Here is a 16,162-nt window from a genome sequence, read left to right as displayed (position 1 = left end):
AGATTGTTAGATGTCCAGATTGCATAGGTTCAGGTTTTTTAAGTTAGTTATCCATAAAGTAAATCCATTTCTACTCGAACTTTATAACCCCATTCTGTGGAGTGTTAAAAGTTATCCTCTGAAGACATCATAGATAGTTCTAGCACACTCCACACATGTGTCAATAAAGCCATCCCCCAGTGGGCCCTGCCACCTCCAGCAGAATTAGATACTTAAAAAAAAAAAAATGCGTGCTTTTAAGAAGCAAACAAAAGACTGGTGGTAAGATTTTAAAACCAGAACCTCTTTCGGCTTTCCACTAAGTGCATGCTGTAAATTTAATGAGCAGTCGGATTTCACAATAGGAATTTGTCTTTCTTTTTGCCTTCATTCCTTTGAGATTGACAGATGGTGACAACAAGAAAAGGAGCCAATTACAATTACCTATGTGTTCTGGAATTACTAGCTGTCATTATCAGTGAGTTAGAACAACCATAATTTTAGGTATGGAACGTTCCAAGTACTTGAAGAGTTTTCTAATATTCCTTGCAACCTCCTGTTTTAGCAAGTAGATTGAGAATAATTTTAGGTTCTTTTATTATTCAGTAGTTATGCAGACTTAACAGTGCAAATTTAGAAGATGGAGCTATAATGGTAAGAATCTCAAAAAGTTGGGCTTTAGGGAGCCAGAGCAGCATAATAGAGCACAGGCTCTGGAGGCATAGACTTGAACATAAATCCCAGCCCAGTCACCTGTGTGATCTTGGGCCCCAGTCATTTCACCCTTCTGAGCCTGCTTCCTTGTTTGTACAATGCTTATAATTCCCTCACAGTATTGTGAGGATTAAGTGAAATGTGTAAATTGTCTACTACAGTAGGCCCTCAAATATTTATTTTTATTACTTTTTATTATACATGTTATTTTGCCTATGTTTTTATAGCTGCCTAAAGTCTAGGGAAAGGGGAAAACTGGTTAAGTGCTGCTTCTCTTTGAAAAAAAAAAGTGTAATTAATCACAGTGACTTATTTTCCTTCTAAGCTTCTGTTTTTTTCTGTGTTAAAATTTCTACCTGTAATACAAGAAATCCACACTTTTAGACCGGAGGAGCAAGAAAGTTGTGTCTGTGCTCTTCATGACTTTCATCTTGACGGTAAAGTGAAAAGACGTTGTAGGCTTGCAGATAGGTAAGGAAGCTTTGGCTCACTTGAAGAGGGGCCCTGGTGTTTTAGTGCATGGATTCTACAAACCTTTTACAGATTTTCTTCGCTGTCCTAAGGGAATCTGTTTGATACTGATAAGTTAATTGGTGCTCCTTCATGGCAAAGGATCTAAGTGGAGAAACATTCTTGTACACTAAAGCAAGTCAACTAGGAAAAACTACGGGTGAAATAGAATATTCAGAAGCAACTTCAATAAAACCTGAACTGACGTAACTGCGGTAAATGTGTCTAGTGTCTCTGTCTGCCTACATATTGACATTATGGTCACTTAATTGACTGCTGATCCGCCTCGTCGACACCCAGCAGAGGTACCTTGAGATCCCACAGCGGCCCAGCCAAATGGATGCAGTGTAGACTTTCATTGTACATCCTGGTTTGGTGTCGAAGTCTTGTCTGTTTTCCTACCTCCTTGGCCTTGCTTCATTCTGATTCTTATGTGTTTCTTAGATCTGGACTCCTGTTTCTGCCTTCCTCTCTGGCATCGCCTTTTTCTTACACTTGCTTCTTGGTTCTAATTGTCGTATCCGCTTCAACCACTTCACTTGAACTGCTGGACTTCTGATCCTCTCAGCCAGGTTACTGACATGTGGCCTTACTCAGATCTTTAGCTTCCACGAGTCCTTACCAAGCTCTGCCTGGCTTTGTCTATACATCTGCTGCTCAGCTCGCTTCTACATACCTAGCCTCCTGGCTGAATGGCCCTCTTTGGAGCCAGCCTTTCCAGCAAGTTGGCCTTGGATTTCATTACTCTTCCAGTCTTGTCTGTACACCGTGGCTCCCTGATCCATTGCTTCCCATGTTCCCAGTGCTAGTAAGTATACTTTTACTACTATCTGCTCAGACTGGACATGGTCAAGTTCGCTGTGGAGGTTTTAAAGCATGGCGCTAAATCTTGAATCTGGGCTTTGTGGTTGACCAATAGAATGTAGTAGAAGTGACTGCTGGTTTCTGGACCCAAACCATCCTATCTCTGGATGCTCACCCTTAGAACTCAGCCTTCAAGTTAAAAGCAAACTGAAACAGCTCGTGGAGTGGAACTGGGCCCTCGCTGAGATTTCAACTGATAGCCAACACCATCTGGCCAGCCATCTCGAGTCCTTTTGAAAGGGGGTCAACCAGCCCCTAGCGGAACAGCCGCATCTGACACGATGGAACAGAGATGAGCTGACCTCACCGAGCCCTGCCCAAAGCATAGATTTGTGGGCAAAGTAAATGACTGTTACTTGCAGCCACTAAGTTTTAGGGTGGTTTGTTATGCAGCAATAGGTAATTGATAGTCACCCAACTTCACTCCTGGTCTAATGTAAACATCACTACCACCTGAACAATAGACATGTTTTATGGGGAAAATGATTTCTCTCTGTTCCTGTGCTTCTGCACAAGTAGGTTTGTCCAGTAATCAATATGTGAGGCCTTTTTTGTGGGGACAAAAAAGTGGAATTTTAGAGTTAATAAAATTTACCCTACCAAAAAGCTACAAGAATCAGATTAAGTCAGCACATAAGAGCACTTGGCACAAAGTAATTGAGGAATGCGTATTTAACAAAAAAATTTAAGGGAATATCCTGAGTCATTGGGAATGAACTTAAAAAGTTTCACATTCTGACATAAACATTGCCAAAAAGATTTTAAGATTATAAGAAACGCATGTTTGTTCATCTGCCACATAACTAGTAACCAGTTTGGCCCTTTTACGACTCAGAGAGCTGACTTAGAATCCCAGCTGTATGCGCTTTTACTATCCTCTGAAGCCTTTCGGTTTCTTCTCTTAGCCATAATCTGACTGAATTAAATATGGGTATTCCCGGGGGGCCGGGGGTATGGGTGGCTCAGTCATTAAGCATCTGCCTTCAGCTCAGGGTGTGATCCCAGTGTTCTGGGATCCAGCCCCGCATCGGGATCCTCCAGTAGGAGCCTGCTTCTTCCTCTCCCACTCCCCCTGCTTGTGTTCCCTCTCTGGCTGGCTGCCTCTCTCTCTGTCAAATAAATAAAATCTTTATAAATAAATAAATAAATAAATAAATAAATAAATAAATAAATAAATAAATAAATAAATAAATAAGGGTTTTCCTTATTTATCCTGAAACACATCCCCAACTTTATTTTCGGCTAGAGTATTCTGTCCTTCACTGTGTAATGAACTAACCACACTGAGCTGCTCTTGTTTTCTGAGAGGCTGAAAAAGGGAGCTTCTCCCTCCTTTGCTACCTTTCCTCCCTCTGAGAGGAGACTGGATGAAACCCTTCCCTTTTTGTTAAGCAGAAGGCAGAGACACAAGCTGCATGTAAAACCTGCAAATACACGCCAGTGACAGCAGTCTCGAAAGCACCCACCCTTGCTTCCACACACGCGGAGGGGAGCGCCTAGCCACCATGGCCGCACACGCTTGGTCAGCAATTTGCTGCAGTGGCAGATACTGCCAAGCGGTATCACGTCCCTGATGTCACGTGATTGCCACAACCACCTAGAACGGGGGAGCAGGGAAACCGAAGGAGACACAGAGACGGCCGTTAGAGAGCTAGGAACCCGCAGGGGTTGGACTGGACCCGAGGTCCGCCGCCTCTGGCATGAATCTCCCAGCAGCCGGGCCCTGGTCCTGATGCTGGGCACCCGGAGCGCGCACACCTGCGCGTGGGCAGGACGAGCCAGCCAATGGGGAAGCCGCATCCAGGAGGCGGGACGGGGAAGCGGCTACCGAGAGAGCCTGCCCGAGAGGGATGCAGCTAATGAGCGCCTCGCGCTGGAGAAAGACAGCTGCTCGACCAATGACAGGCAGGGGCCCGCCGGGCTGAAGGCGGAACAGCCAGTGGGGCGCCGGGGCGGGGCGGCGAGCCCAGCGCCAACCCGCGAGCGCCGAGCCCAGGCGTGCTGTCCGGATCGCCGCCCGCCATGGCCCGCGCTGCCCGGCTCCTCGCCGCGCTGGCCGCGTTCCTGGCCGCCGCCGCCACAGGCGGAGACGCCCGGCCCAGCAAAATCGGTGCGGGAAGGACGGGGTGCGGGGCTGCGCAGGGGAGGGCTGCGAGGGGAAAAGGATCGTAGCCGGGAGCAACCGGGTGGGGGAAGGAGAAGAAAGCTGGGCGAGGGAGGGTCCTCGTCAGAGGAACTGGCTGGAGAAGGGGCGAGGGACTGAGACTGGGCGAGGAAGGGGACCGGCGGTAGGCAAGGTGCTGATCCCGGGTGGCATGGGCATGTGGCGACGGCTCCCTGGGGCGGAAAAGAGCAAGCTTGGGACCGGACTGGCCACTGATCTCACCAGAAGGTCCAGGGGCATTGAGCATCCGCGGTAGACCTGGCTCTTCGCCAGGTGCCCCGATGGATGACAGAGAGGACCGGGTCTGGGTGATGTCATTCATAAAGGTTTATTGAGGGCCGTCCGTGTAGCAGGCACAGAGCTCCGTAGTTGCTGTGTGGAGACAAGACTGCACAATACAGGGAAGTCAGTGGTAAGGCTGAGAAGGTACCCTGATAGGAAGAGCGGTTCGTCCATCTACCAGGCTCAGGGAGGGCTTCCTAGAAGGAATATCTAAACCAAAACCTCAGGGAGAATAGGAGACAGAACCCATGGTAGGTCTGCTGGCGATCAGTTTGCTGAATGACAGTGGAGAACTTTTAACAGCAGTCATCTTGGGTTTTATTACAATATTTTATTTTGAGGATTTTCAAATGTACAGCAGAGTTGAAAGAACTGGATATACACTGAGCTACTGTGTACTCACCACCTAGATTCTGCCCTTAGCAAACTGCTCCTATACTTGGGTTATTACATAACTATCACCCCCCCCATTAATTCATCTTACATCTTAATGCATTTCAAAATAAATTGCAGACATTAGGACACTTTGCTAAATACTTCCTCATGCATCTCAATGACTAGAGTTCCATATTTGTTTGCAGTTTATTTCTCTTAACAATTGTCATTTTAACTCGACAGGACTCCTCAAGATTTTCCTGTCCCTCACATATAAAATTCCCACAGGCAGAGATGCTAGGCTTCTAGTATGGGGGGACAGAGTCCCCACTCCACAAGCTGCCCTCTGCACCCTTGTTGGCAGCGAGGCGTGTCCCGTGGGAGCACCACAGACCCGGCTACTACAGTGCTAAGGCTTCTTTGGATTATAAAACCGCAGCTGAGGCCATAAAGGGTTAAGACAGGCGAGCCCGCCAGAAATCAGTTCGGGACTGAGAGTTTAGGGTTTTCAGGGGAGAGAAAATCCTGAGAGCTAGGGTGGTCAGAGAAGACCTCAGGGAGAAGGTGGATGTTGAGCCAGTCTCCGAAGGATGGGGAAGTTAGGCAGGCTGTGTCTGGAGGTGCAGGGCACTCCCTTCATCTCTCAAAAAGGGGCAACAGAGCAAGACACTTCACACCGGCCCCTGGGGAAGGGGCAGGGCCTCCTCCCAGCACTCCTGTTTCCAGCAGTGCAGAGCTGGTTGCCTGCCTCGACCCTGCCTCCCTGGCCCCAGGGGTTACCCAGGGCAGGACACTTGGCAATGCCGAGATGCTCAGTAGCTTTTTTGATTGTCCTCAGCTGTCTGACAGAAGCGTCCGTTCGCCTGCGGTGGTTTGGACTCTGCACGACAATGGGGAGCTTCCTGTGACGATGGCTTCACCCCCAGACTGCTGCAGGGTCCAATCCGAATACCTCAGTGTGACATGGGACCCTTTAGCCCCCACCCCCACAGTTCCACACACCCCTGTGCTCGCGCTGTTCTCGTCAGGGAGAATGTGTTTCCGCTGCCCGGCAAAGCCGATTGTCCTCCAGGGTCCTGGTCTAGACGTTACTTTCGCCTGTGTCTTCACATGCTCTGGCAGAATTCGTTGCTTCCTCTTCAGGAGTCCCTAGAACCCTGTGGTCACACTTGGTCACGCGTGGTCATAGCTCACTGTGCATGAGTCTGCCCACTCCCTGCATGAGCTCAGGAGGACAAAAGCCCTGCTTGATTTTCTGGTGCCCTAGCACATCTTACCGTGGACCAGGGAGTGGGTGTCGGTTTGTGGGCTTTGAACGAGCTGCTTCTCAATGAGGTGAGCTCTTCTGCTTCCCTCCAGCCCTATGGGCAGCTTCCAGGCCTCGTGATATTAGTTCCTCTGAAAAATGGGTAATCTGGGGCTCTGTCGCAAACGGAGGGGAGGGGAGCACACTGGTTGAAAAAGGTTAAGGGCACTCTTGGAAATGGCTTTGTAAACACCGAAAAGGAGGAGGTGGTTTGTTTTTTCAAGATGCAACAAATACTTAGCTTTACTGCCTGCCGGGATCTGGGGGCCTCGTGAGCTGCTCTCAGTCCTTAAACGGACCAGTGGAGCGCAGTGTGCAAGCACGAGGCCCCGGGGAAGGAGTGCGTGCTGTAGCAATATGTGGGAGTGACGCCTGACTTGTCTTCTGTGAGCGAGGCAAGTCAAGCTGTAATTGCACATGGGGCCATAGAAGCAGCGAGGCAAAAGGCAGCAGCCTTCCCGACAAAGGGAGCGACGTAGGCCAAGGCACGAGTGTGAGAGAGCAAAGTCGTGAGTTCCACAGCCAAAGAAGTCGAGGCAGACAAGAAGGTGGAGTGCTGGAGTTGGGGCAGGGAGTGCATAAGTAAATGGAGGCCCATCATAAGAACCGTGTATTTTTTGCCTCCTTACAGGAGCTAGGGGTCTGTCATGGCTCCAGCAGGGGTCTAGTAAGGACAAACCAACACCAGATTTTTCTCCTTTTCTGTTTGGACAGACTGCCAGATGAGAGGAAAGCTGTGTCTCTAATTGCAGGCGGTGTGGCTGTCCGGTTCAGTCGCTTCATGGCTGCCTTGCTGTCTTTGCGCAGTGCTGTTGAGTATGAGCCCCTAGATCGGGATCTGTCCGGACAGTTGTGCCTAGTACCCCTCAGAGCGCACATCGCCAGCGGAACATTTTATCAGCGACTTGGATGAGAACACTCATGACTTATGAACCAAGTTTGCAAAGAGCAGGAAAGCAGGAGGCGTAGTAAAGACAGTAGATAAGATCCCCCAAAGACATCAAAGGTGAAACTTTGGAATGAGAGTCCAAACCGGCATAGAGCGCCCTGCACAGTAGTGAGCAGCCCTTCCCAGGGTGCGTTCCAGTCTTGGCAAACACCGATGTAGAAGTGATTAAAGTGTCAGGGGGTAGGTTGCCCTAGAGCAAGGGTTGGCTGACTTCTTCAGTGAAGGGCCAGAGAGTAAATACCTTAGGCTGCAAAGGCCGTACAGTCTCTGTGGCAGCTACTCATCTCTTCCGCCCTAGCATGAAAGCAGCCATAAACAAGCCCCAGAAGGAGGGCGATGTGTTCCAGGAGAGTTCTGTTTGCAAAAACAGTCGCCCGTCTAGGACTGGCCCACGGGTTGTAGTTTGCCAACCCCCAGATGAAGGAGTGGTTTCCAAACACTGATCTCACCTAACAGTACCTGCAGTGACTGGGTTTTCACCAATTCAGAGTGAAATAAAAATAGGGACAAGGTAATGAGTGTGTGTAAAACTAAATGTATTCTCTTTAAATGACCATCCAGAATGTTGAGATTCTTTCCTGCTAATGTGTCTTTTTCATTATAAAATGAGTGTTAGGGTAGGTGACAATTTTCAGATTGTCCTTTGCTCTTTGTAAATAGCTTTACTTAAAAACTAGCCTGCAAATTTCCTTTTTGAAAGGTGCTAAACTGTGAAATGCAAGGGAACCCAGGGGGCGGTGAGGGTGGGACCTGCGGCCTCACACCTGCCTGTGCTCTCTCTCTCCCCTCCTTTGCCTCCCGGGCCTGCTGACAGCCGTGGTTGGGGCCGGAATCGGGGGCTCTGCAGTGGCCCATTTCCTCCAGCAACACTTCGGCCCCCGGGTACAGATCGACGTGTTCGAGAAGGGGACTGTGGGCGGCCGCCTGGCCACCATCTCTGTCAACAAGCAGCACTATGAGAGCGGGGCCGCCTCCTTCCACTCCCTGAGCCTGCACATGCAGGACTTCGTCAAGCAGCTGGGTGAGTGCACCGTGCCCGGGCTCCCCGTGTGTTGCGCCCAGGGCTGGCGGCAGCCATTGGGCTCCTCCCACGTGGCCCGGAAGGTCAAGGCCAGAAGGTCATGTAGCCCAATCTCCTCGTTTTACAGATGGAGCAGCTGAGACCAGAGAGGGGAAGGAACTTGCCTGAGGTTACACAGTGAGTTAGTTGCAGAGCCGGGATTAGAACCCAGGTTTGACTCCCCAGCCAGTTTCTTTCCCTTTCAATTTGCTGCCTGTCGATAGCCATAATCATAACGGTTTCCACATGGTGTGGGCTTGCCAGGTACCTGGCATCCTTCTAGGTGGGATGTAGGCATTACGTCACGCCCAATCCTCCCTACCCAGCCGCCCTCCTGCAAGACAGGTGTTAGATCTGAGGAAATGAAGGCTCAGGGGGTGTCTACCCCTCTGCTGTGGCCCCGCCGCGAATGAGTAAGAGCTGGATTCAACCCCGGCAGCATCTAGCAAAACCACAAACAGGGGTAGTGTTTGACACACAAACTCTACTTCTTGGAAGTGGCCCTGCAGGTGTACTTGCAGACGTGCTAAGTGGCATCCAAACAAAGTTATGCATCACAGCGTTGTCTGAGGTAGCAGAAGGTTGAAAATACCCACCTGCCCACCCTCCGGGATCTGAGAGTAGATACTGTTTAAGTACATGGCAGACTATTCCGCCAGATTGAGGAAGTCCTTTAGGCCCAAGTATAGAACATTCTCGGAGACACAGTATGTCAGTAAGGTGCAGAGCCGTGTATGGTATGTGGGGGCGGAGGAGTAACTCCTAGATATATACATACATTCTTAGGAGTGCTGGCAGGAAACATCCCTGGAAGGATTGCTGAGGGAATGTGGCCTCCGCGATGGGGAACTCAGTGGCTCAGGGACAGGAAGGGGTGGGGGGAAGAAACAAACACCTGTGACTTGGGGCAGGTCCTACAACCTAAGCCTCGATTTCTGCATTTGCAACTGGGGGTGCTGTCGCCTGTTCTGCCTCTCCCCAGGCTGAGAGAGGCCGGAGCGAGATGCTGAAGCCTTAGCGCTCCGTAAGCCGTCGCGTGGGGACGGTGGCGAAGAGCTGGGACTCTGTCCAGGTGGTCTTGGTGCCCAGGGCTGCCATCCGAGAGCAAGCAGTCAGTCCCTGGACATTCCGGGATGACATCTGAATTTCCCGCACTTGTGGCGGAGTGCATCCCTGTTGGGAAAAACAACAACTGTAAATGGGTACATTATTTTCATTCCCACGTCTTTATCGACGAGCCTGCCCAGTGCGTTCGTGGGCCGTGTTAAGCCGGCAGCATCAACAGACCGTCGTGTGTTCCTAGTCCTTTAAAGGAGCCAGTCCACTTGCATCCTTCGGGAGGACCCTCAGTGTCGCTCAGGTGCTGCTCGATCTCCTGGGGGGCCTTCCGAGAGGGACCTGAGGGGCTCCGCGCTGTCTCCCTAGGGCTGCGGCCCCGGCGAGAGGTGGTGGGCAGGAGTGCCGTCTTCAGCGGGGAGCACTTCGTGCTGGAGGAGACGGACTGGTACCTGCTCAACGTCTTCCGCCTCTGGTGGCACTACGGCATCAGCTTCCTGAGGCTGCAGATGTGGGTGGAGGAGGTCATGGAGAAGTTCATGAGGTACGGCGGCGCGGGCCGCGGAGGGGTGCCGGGGGGAGCGAGGAAGGCGGACGGGGAAGGAGCCGGCTGGCCCGAAAGCCAGCCGTCAAGCAGGAGAAGGGGGAGAGCCCCTCACGGTCCAGTCCTGCCTCTGGGTGAGCCCCCAGCGCGAGGACCGGGCCGCCGTCGTGCGGGGATGGGTCTCCGGTGTGGTCGCGCTGCGTTCCTTCCCTCCGCGAAACCGAGGGCTCGGAGCGGGGCTTGCCCATGCAGCCACCTGCCAGGGCCTACCTGGGAGGCAGCTGGTGGAAGAGGAGAGAGGGGAGTGGGGTGCCCCAAGGAGTAGGGCCCCATCTGCAGGCGGAGGCCAGCACTCTGCTAGAGCCAGCTGTGGCCATGTGGGATGCCCACCTCCTGTGGCTACGTCTCCCAGTTTTTTAGAAGCAGCTGGAAATCCAGAGTGATGTGTGAAATCTCCTGGTTTTTCAGTACACGCAACCAGTTCATCTTAGAAATAAGCTGAATGAAGCACATCTACAGGCCTCCTACAGCCCCGGGCCGTGCACTTAGAAGCCCTACCGTCCCCCAGTTTTCCCATCTCAAACAAACTCCTTTGTTCATCACCTCTTGCCGCCTTGGGCCCCGGCCTCCTCCCCCACTCCTTCAGATGTCCAGTGTCACTCTGTCCACTTCTCACCGTTCACCCGCTCGCCACTGGCACTCCAGCTTCTCCTGATGGTCCTCCCTGCTTCCTGGCCCAGACGTAGACATTCAGGATAGCCCCCCGGCCTCCTTGCTGGGTCCTGGCACTTCGCCACTCTCTCCACCTCCACACCTATGCTCTTCATGGCATCTCTACCTTCTACTTTCCAGATGTCCCCCAAACGTAATGTCCTTACCCCTCTTTCTTATGTCTTTCTCCCTTGTCCATTTTACCCAAATGGACAACGCTGACTTTTTTCTTTCATGGGAGAGGAACTCTGTCTGGATGTCCCGTTATAACCAGACTCAACACGTTGACAAAGCAGCCCAAGCAGAGGCAGCATTTCAAAGACCAGTGCCTCTGGAAATCCATCAGCCAACAAGTCCCCGCACCTACTAGTCCCTGAGACTGGGGGAGCTGTGGAGGGATGAGACGGGAACTCGGGGTGCATGGGAGCCCTGTCAGATTGAGCCAGAAGGGAGGCCAGGCTGGGCTGGCACAGAGTGTGACCACATTGGCATGAGGCAGGTGCCATCAGGTCCAACATGGCCCTAGAAGCCAGCGTGGAGCCCACACTGCTGGAGGGAGGGATGTGTCAGTGGGGGTGGGCTGTGGCCCGCTGCCTGGCAGTCCCCTCTGGGTGAGGACTGTGTCCTCAGGCAGGGAGTGGCTCTTAGAGGTACCAGAGTTGTCCTTTAGCAAAGCCATGATGCAAAGCCAGGTCTAGTGGGGTTCCAGAGTATTTGCCCTACCTCCTGCACTGTCCCTATAGTTGGGAAAGGCCCACCAGAGTTAGCAAACAGGCCAAGTAACCAGCCTCCTCTCTCACCCCCTACATGGGGAGGAGGGGCGGGGCCCGGCTGGGCCTCCCAGGTACGGTGAGCCGGGAGTGGGTGGTCAGCCAAAAGGCCGTTCTGTACATGGGCTCCAACTCTGCGTGTCTCCCAGGATCTATAAGTACCAGGCCCATGGTTATGCCTTCTCGGGCGTGGAGGAGCTGCTCTACTCGCTGGGGGAGTCTGCCTTCGTCAACATGACCCAGCGCTCCGTGGCCGAGTCCCTGCTCCAGGTGGGCGTCACTCAGCGCTTTATCGACGACGTCGTCTCCGCCGTCCTGCGGGCCAGCTATGGCCAGTCTGCAGCGATGCCCGCCTTTGCCGGTGAGCCTCTGGCCCTCGGCCTGCCTCCTGCCCTTCCCTGGCCCACAGTGCCCAGAGTAGACTGGGCTCCCCGCACCCACCTCACACTTACCAGGCTCAGTACAGTTGCCCAAGCACCTTATTGCCTCAACTCCATTGGATTCTGGCATTGGTCCTCCAGGCTGGCAGGAGGTAATGTTCACCCCACTTCTCAGGTGGTGGAGGCGAAGCTCAGATCTTAGGTCCAATGTGTTTCCACCACTCCTGGTTGGGCTGGTTTCAGGACCTGCCCCACTGGGGCAAGCGGGCACGTGCACAGCCTGCCATCGTCCAGCGCAGGCTGGGTGCTTCTGTTCTAGCCCCCCGACATGGAAGGTGCAGGCTCAGCCCTTGGTCCGCCTCTCAGCTACTCACACTTCCACCCACTGACTCCCAAGCATGACCCCCAGCTCAGACCTCCCTGCAGGACTGTAGGCTCACATGTCAGGTGCTACCCTTATGTCTCCACTGGTGCGCCCGGGGTTACTCAGGGTGGCCAGACCTGAGCTCCTGACCTTTCCCCTACAGCCTGCCTCTCTGAGAGTGTCCCCAGCCTGGTTGGTAATAGCCCCTTTCTGTTGCTCCAGCCAAAACCTGGACTCGTGCTTTATCTCATATCCATCACATATGTCAAGAAATCTCATCCGCTCTGCCTTCCACATATATCCAGAATCCGACTGCTTCCCACCACTGCTTCCTCCCTGGTCTGAGCTGTCAGCATCCCTCACCCGGATTACTGCAAGTCCCCTGCCAAGCCCCCCTCCCCCACCACTGCCCCCCTTCCCCTTGCAGGCTATTCTCAGTACATCAGCTGGATGACCCTTTCAAAACAAAAGACACATCAGATCAGACCTATGTGTTACACTCTGCAAGGGCTCCCACTTGCCTTCAGGTAAAAGCCAGAGTCCTTCCAGTGGCCTGCAAGGTCCTCCATGGTCCAGGCCCCACCACCTCCCCACTCACTCATCCCAGCCCAGGAGCGTTCCAGATGCACTCTTGCCTTAGGGCTTTTTTTCCACCTGGAACATTCTTCCCTGAGACACAATCGTGATAAACTCTTGCTCCCCTGGTAACCTCTGACTTTGTGCAGATGTTCCTTTTCATTGACGCTACCCTACCGCACAGTTCCCAACCATGTAGACGCCTCCTCCTGCCCCCAGCAGTGCCCGTCCCTCTACCCTGCAGTGTCTGCTTCTAGCCGCCTATCTCATTTACTTCTTCCGTCTCTTCCCACTAGAATGTCGGCTTCCCAAGGGCAGGAAGCTCTGTCTCCTTTGTTTACTAATGTATCCCAAACCCTTAGAACAGGGCCTGGACCAGTGGAGGCACTCAGCCCATTTTTGTTGAATAAATGAATGAAAAGGTTTGTATTTGACAAGCACCCCCCTCGTGCCCAGGATAGGGCCCCTCCGGCTGCTGGCATGGCTAGCTCCTTCCCAGCCTTGCGGTCCCGCCAAGTGTCCCCTCAGCGAGGCTCTCCTGCTCATTCTTCCAGTAGCTTATGAGTATCTTTCAAGATACAATTCATATACCACACAATTCACCCATTTATTTTTTTAAAGATTTTATTTTTAAGTAATCGCTATGCCCAACGACCCAATGTGGGGCTTGAACTCACAACCCTGAGATCAAAAGTCACACGTTCCACCGACTGAGCCAGCGAGGTGCCCCCAATTCACTGATGTAAAGTGGATTTGAGTTGTGCCTCCGTTATCACAATCCGTGGTAGAACATTCTCACGGCCTCCAGGATACCCCATAGCTGTAGCCATCGCCTCGCTGACAACCCCCCGCCTTCTAGCCCTGGGCAGCCGTAAATCCACTTTGTGTTTCCGGGGATCTGCCCCTTCTGGGCAGGCAGTAGGAACGGAATCTTATCATCTGTGATCTTTAATCGATGGCTCTTGCACTGAGCATGTTTTCGCGTCATAGCCCTGTGAATTCTGTTGTATTTGTGTATGTGTGTCCGTCCATGCCCATGCTGGGGGAGTCTTGGCCTGAGAGGGAGGCCCAGCAGGTAGGATGGTGCTGGACTCTCCAGCCCCACAGCCCAGTGATTCCGAGAACCCACTGGCCACTCTCCCCCTTTGCCCAGGAGCCATGTCGCTAGCCGGGGCCCAGGGCAGCCTGTGGTCTGTGGAGGGAGGCAACAAGCTGGTTTGTTCCGGTCTGCTGAAGCTCACCAAGGCCAATGTGATCCATGCCACAGTGACCTCCGTGACCCTGCAAAATACAGGTGAGTGAGCAGAGCAGGGCACGTCGCTACTCCATGTCCTAGACCGGGAACACGTCCACCAGTCTCCCTAAACCCTGAGGCTGCCACGTGGTTCCAAAAAACCAATGGGAAGCCCCAGCACTGCCCATTGACACCAGAGGGCACTGTCGTCCTGATTCAAATGTCAGAGCCAGAAAGCTGAGTCTCGCATTCAGCATTCAGCCAGCCCCGTTCGATTGACCACGGACGACTTTGAGCCTCAGCCTTACTTCAGTCCCTCCAGCTAGTCAGCCGCAGAGCTACAGCAAAAGCTCGGGACTCCTGACTCCCAGTCCAGTGCTCCCTCTGCAGCCACGCCAGCATGGAAAGCCCAGGACCCACCATCCTGACAGCCCTGCTGCCCCTAGAGCCTCGGACCCTCAGCGCTGGATGCCAGGTGGAGATCAGTGGGTAGTGGGCAAGAAATAAGTGGACTTTTGTGCTCTATTCTCTCCTTCCAGAAGGGAAACCCCTGTATTATGTAGAGTACGAGAACGAGGCGGGCAACGGCTCCGACTTCTATGACATCGTGGTCATCGCCACGCCCCTGCACCTGGACAACAGCAGCTCCATCGCCTTTGAAGGCTTCGACCCGCCCATCGAGGCCGCCCAGGGCTCTTTCCAGCCCACCGTGGTCTCCTTGGTCCACGGCTACCTCAACTCTTCCTACTTCGGTTTCCCCGACCCCAAGCTTTTCCCCTTTGCCAGCATCCTCACTACAGATTTCCCCAACTTCTTCTGCTCTCTGGACAACATCTGTCCCGTCAACATCTCGGCCAACTTCCGGCGGAAACAGCCTCAGGAGGCCGCCGTTTGGCGAGTCCAGTCCCCCAAGCCCCTGCTCCGGTCCCAGCTGAAGACCCTCTTCCGCTCCTATTACTCGGTGCAGACAGCCGAGTGGCAGGCGCACCCCCTGTACGGCTCCCACGCCACCCTCCCGCGCTTCGCCCTCCACGACCAGCTCTTCCACCTCAATGCCCTGGAGTGGGCGGCCAGCTCCGTGGAGGTGATGGCTGTGGCTGCCAAGAACGTGGCCCTGCTGGCTTACAACCGCTGGTACCAGGACCTGGACAAGATCGACCAAAAGGATTTGATGCACAAGGTGAAGACGGAGCTGTGAGGGCTCCAGGGGGAGCCCGGGAACGCCCACCCTCGCTGAAGATGGCTCATCCCACAGTGGCCACGGCCGTGCAGGCTGTGCCCGCCGCCAGTCCTCCTGCGTGCAGCTGCTGCTCCTTCCGGCGCGGGTCCAGGTGGCCCACTCTCTGCCTCTCTATCTTAAGGACTTTCACAGCGTTTGCTTCTTTTTAAGGGGAGAAAAAGAGAAGGGAAGGAAATTCAGGCCTCTATTCATTTTATTTATTTTTTTTAAGAAGAAATAAAAATCCATCCTCTCCCGCTGCTTCTGACTTGGTTTCCTAACTCGAAGATGGGGATAACTGGGAGGAAATACAGGACAGAGAATGCTGAATCACATTCTTTATTGCTTTTCATGGTCTACTCCCAAAACGTAGGCCAGGCGGCACCTACAGTGAGACACATGTACCAGGGCGCCTCAGGGGCTCAGTCGGTTGAGCTGCCGGCTCTTGATTTCAGCTCAGGTCATGATTCAAGGTCCTAGGATCAAGCCCTGCGTTGGGCTCTAGGCTCTGCGTTCAGCGGGGAGTATGCTTAAGATTCTGCTACTCCCCCTGTTCGTTCTCTCTCTTTCTTGCCCTCTCTCTTTCAAATAAATAAAATCTTTAATAAAAATAGAGACATGTACCAGATGGCTAAAAATAAAGTAGAAGGGAAGATCAGAAAACATAAGACTTGATAATAGCTCCTATTTCCTGTGCATGTGCTGGATATGTCCTAGTTTTTAACTAGGTACCTAGACACCACCCAAGCCTCTCAACCACACTGCATATTGGGAGAGATGACGGTGGTGGGACCCAAGGAAGAGATGGTTACTGAGATGGTTAGTGAAGCTATTAGTATAACTCTGAGCTTCCTGGCCACCAGTGGAAAAAGGGAAATACACCAGGCCATAGGAAGAGGAAAGCTTTTCCTTGGCACCTGGAAGAGTTGACCATTCTACCCATTATGCAAAGGTTGAAGAGTGATGCGGTGGATCTTTCTTGCAAGCATACAAGTTCCCAGATGGTGGAGGGCAGCCCTACCTTACCTGCAGACATTCATCCCAGCAGAAGAAAGGGTGAAGGGTGTCGGGATGGAGTTCCAAGGTTAAACAGAGGCCGATGCCC

At 52.9% G+C, this 16,162-nt stretch overlaps 1 protein-coding gene across 1 annotated transcript; it reads left to right on the top strand.

The window, feature by feature from the left end:
- The first annotated feature begins 4,057 nt into the window (after positions 1-4,057).
- On the top strand, positions 4,058-15,318 carry PCYOX1L (prenylcysteine oxidase 1 like). The gene is made up of 6 exons (XM_045815307.2): positions 4,058-4,177; positions 7,958-8,164; positions 9,629-9,803; positions 11,434-11,645; positions 13,758-13,898; positions 14,378-15,318. Exons 1-6 carry the CDS (start codon positions 4,090-4,092, stop codon positions 15,034-15,036), a joined length of 1,482 nt encoding a protein of 493 aa, XP_045671263.2. The 5' UTR covers positions 4,058-4,089; the 3' UTR covers positions 15,037-15,318.
- The last annotated feature ends 844 nt before the right edge of the window (positions 15,319-16,162 follow it).

Source organism: Ursus americanus, chromosome 15 (assembly GCF_024610735.1).
Source record: "Ursus americanus isolate L20-20 chromosome 15, mUrsAme1.1.p, whole genome shotgun sequence".
Taxonomy (NCBI): Eukaryota; Metazoa; Chordata; class Mammalia; order Carnivora; family Ursidae; genus Ursus; species Ursus americanus.
The sequence above is the reverse complement of the archived record's forward strand: the minus strand, read 5'-3'. Positions and strand labels throughout refer to the sequence as shown.

What these genes read in the sequence shown, in the direction of transcription:
- PCYOX1L (XM_045815307.2), top strand. Translation starts at nt 4,090, where the DNA reads ATGGCCCGCGCTGCCCGGCTCCTCGCCGCGCTGGCCGCGTTCCTGGCC. An exon ending in GGACTTCGTCAAGCAGCTGG is followed by an intron (nt 8,165 to 9,628) that starts GTGAGTGCACCG and finishes CTGTCTCCCTAG; the next exon opens with GGCTGCGGCCCCGGCGAGAG. An exon ending in AGCGATGCCCGCCTTTGCCG is followed by an intron (nt 11,646 to 13,757) that starts GTGAGCCTCTGG and finishes CCCTTTGCCCAG; the next exon opens with GAGCCATGTCGCTAGCCGGG.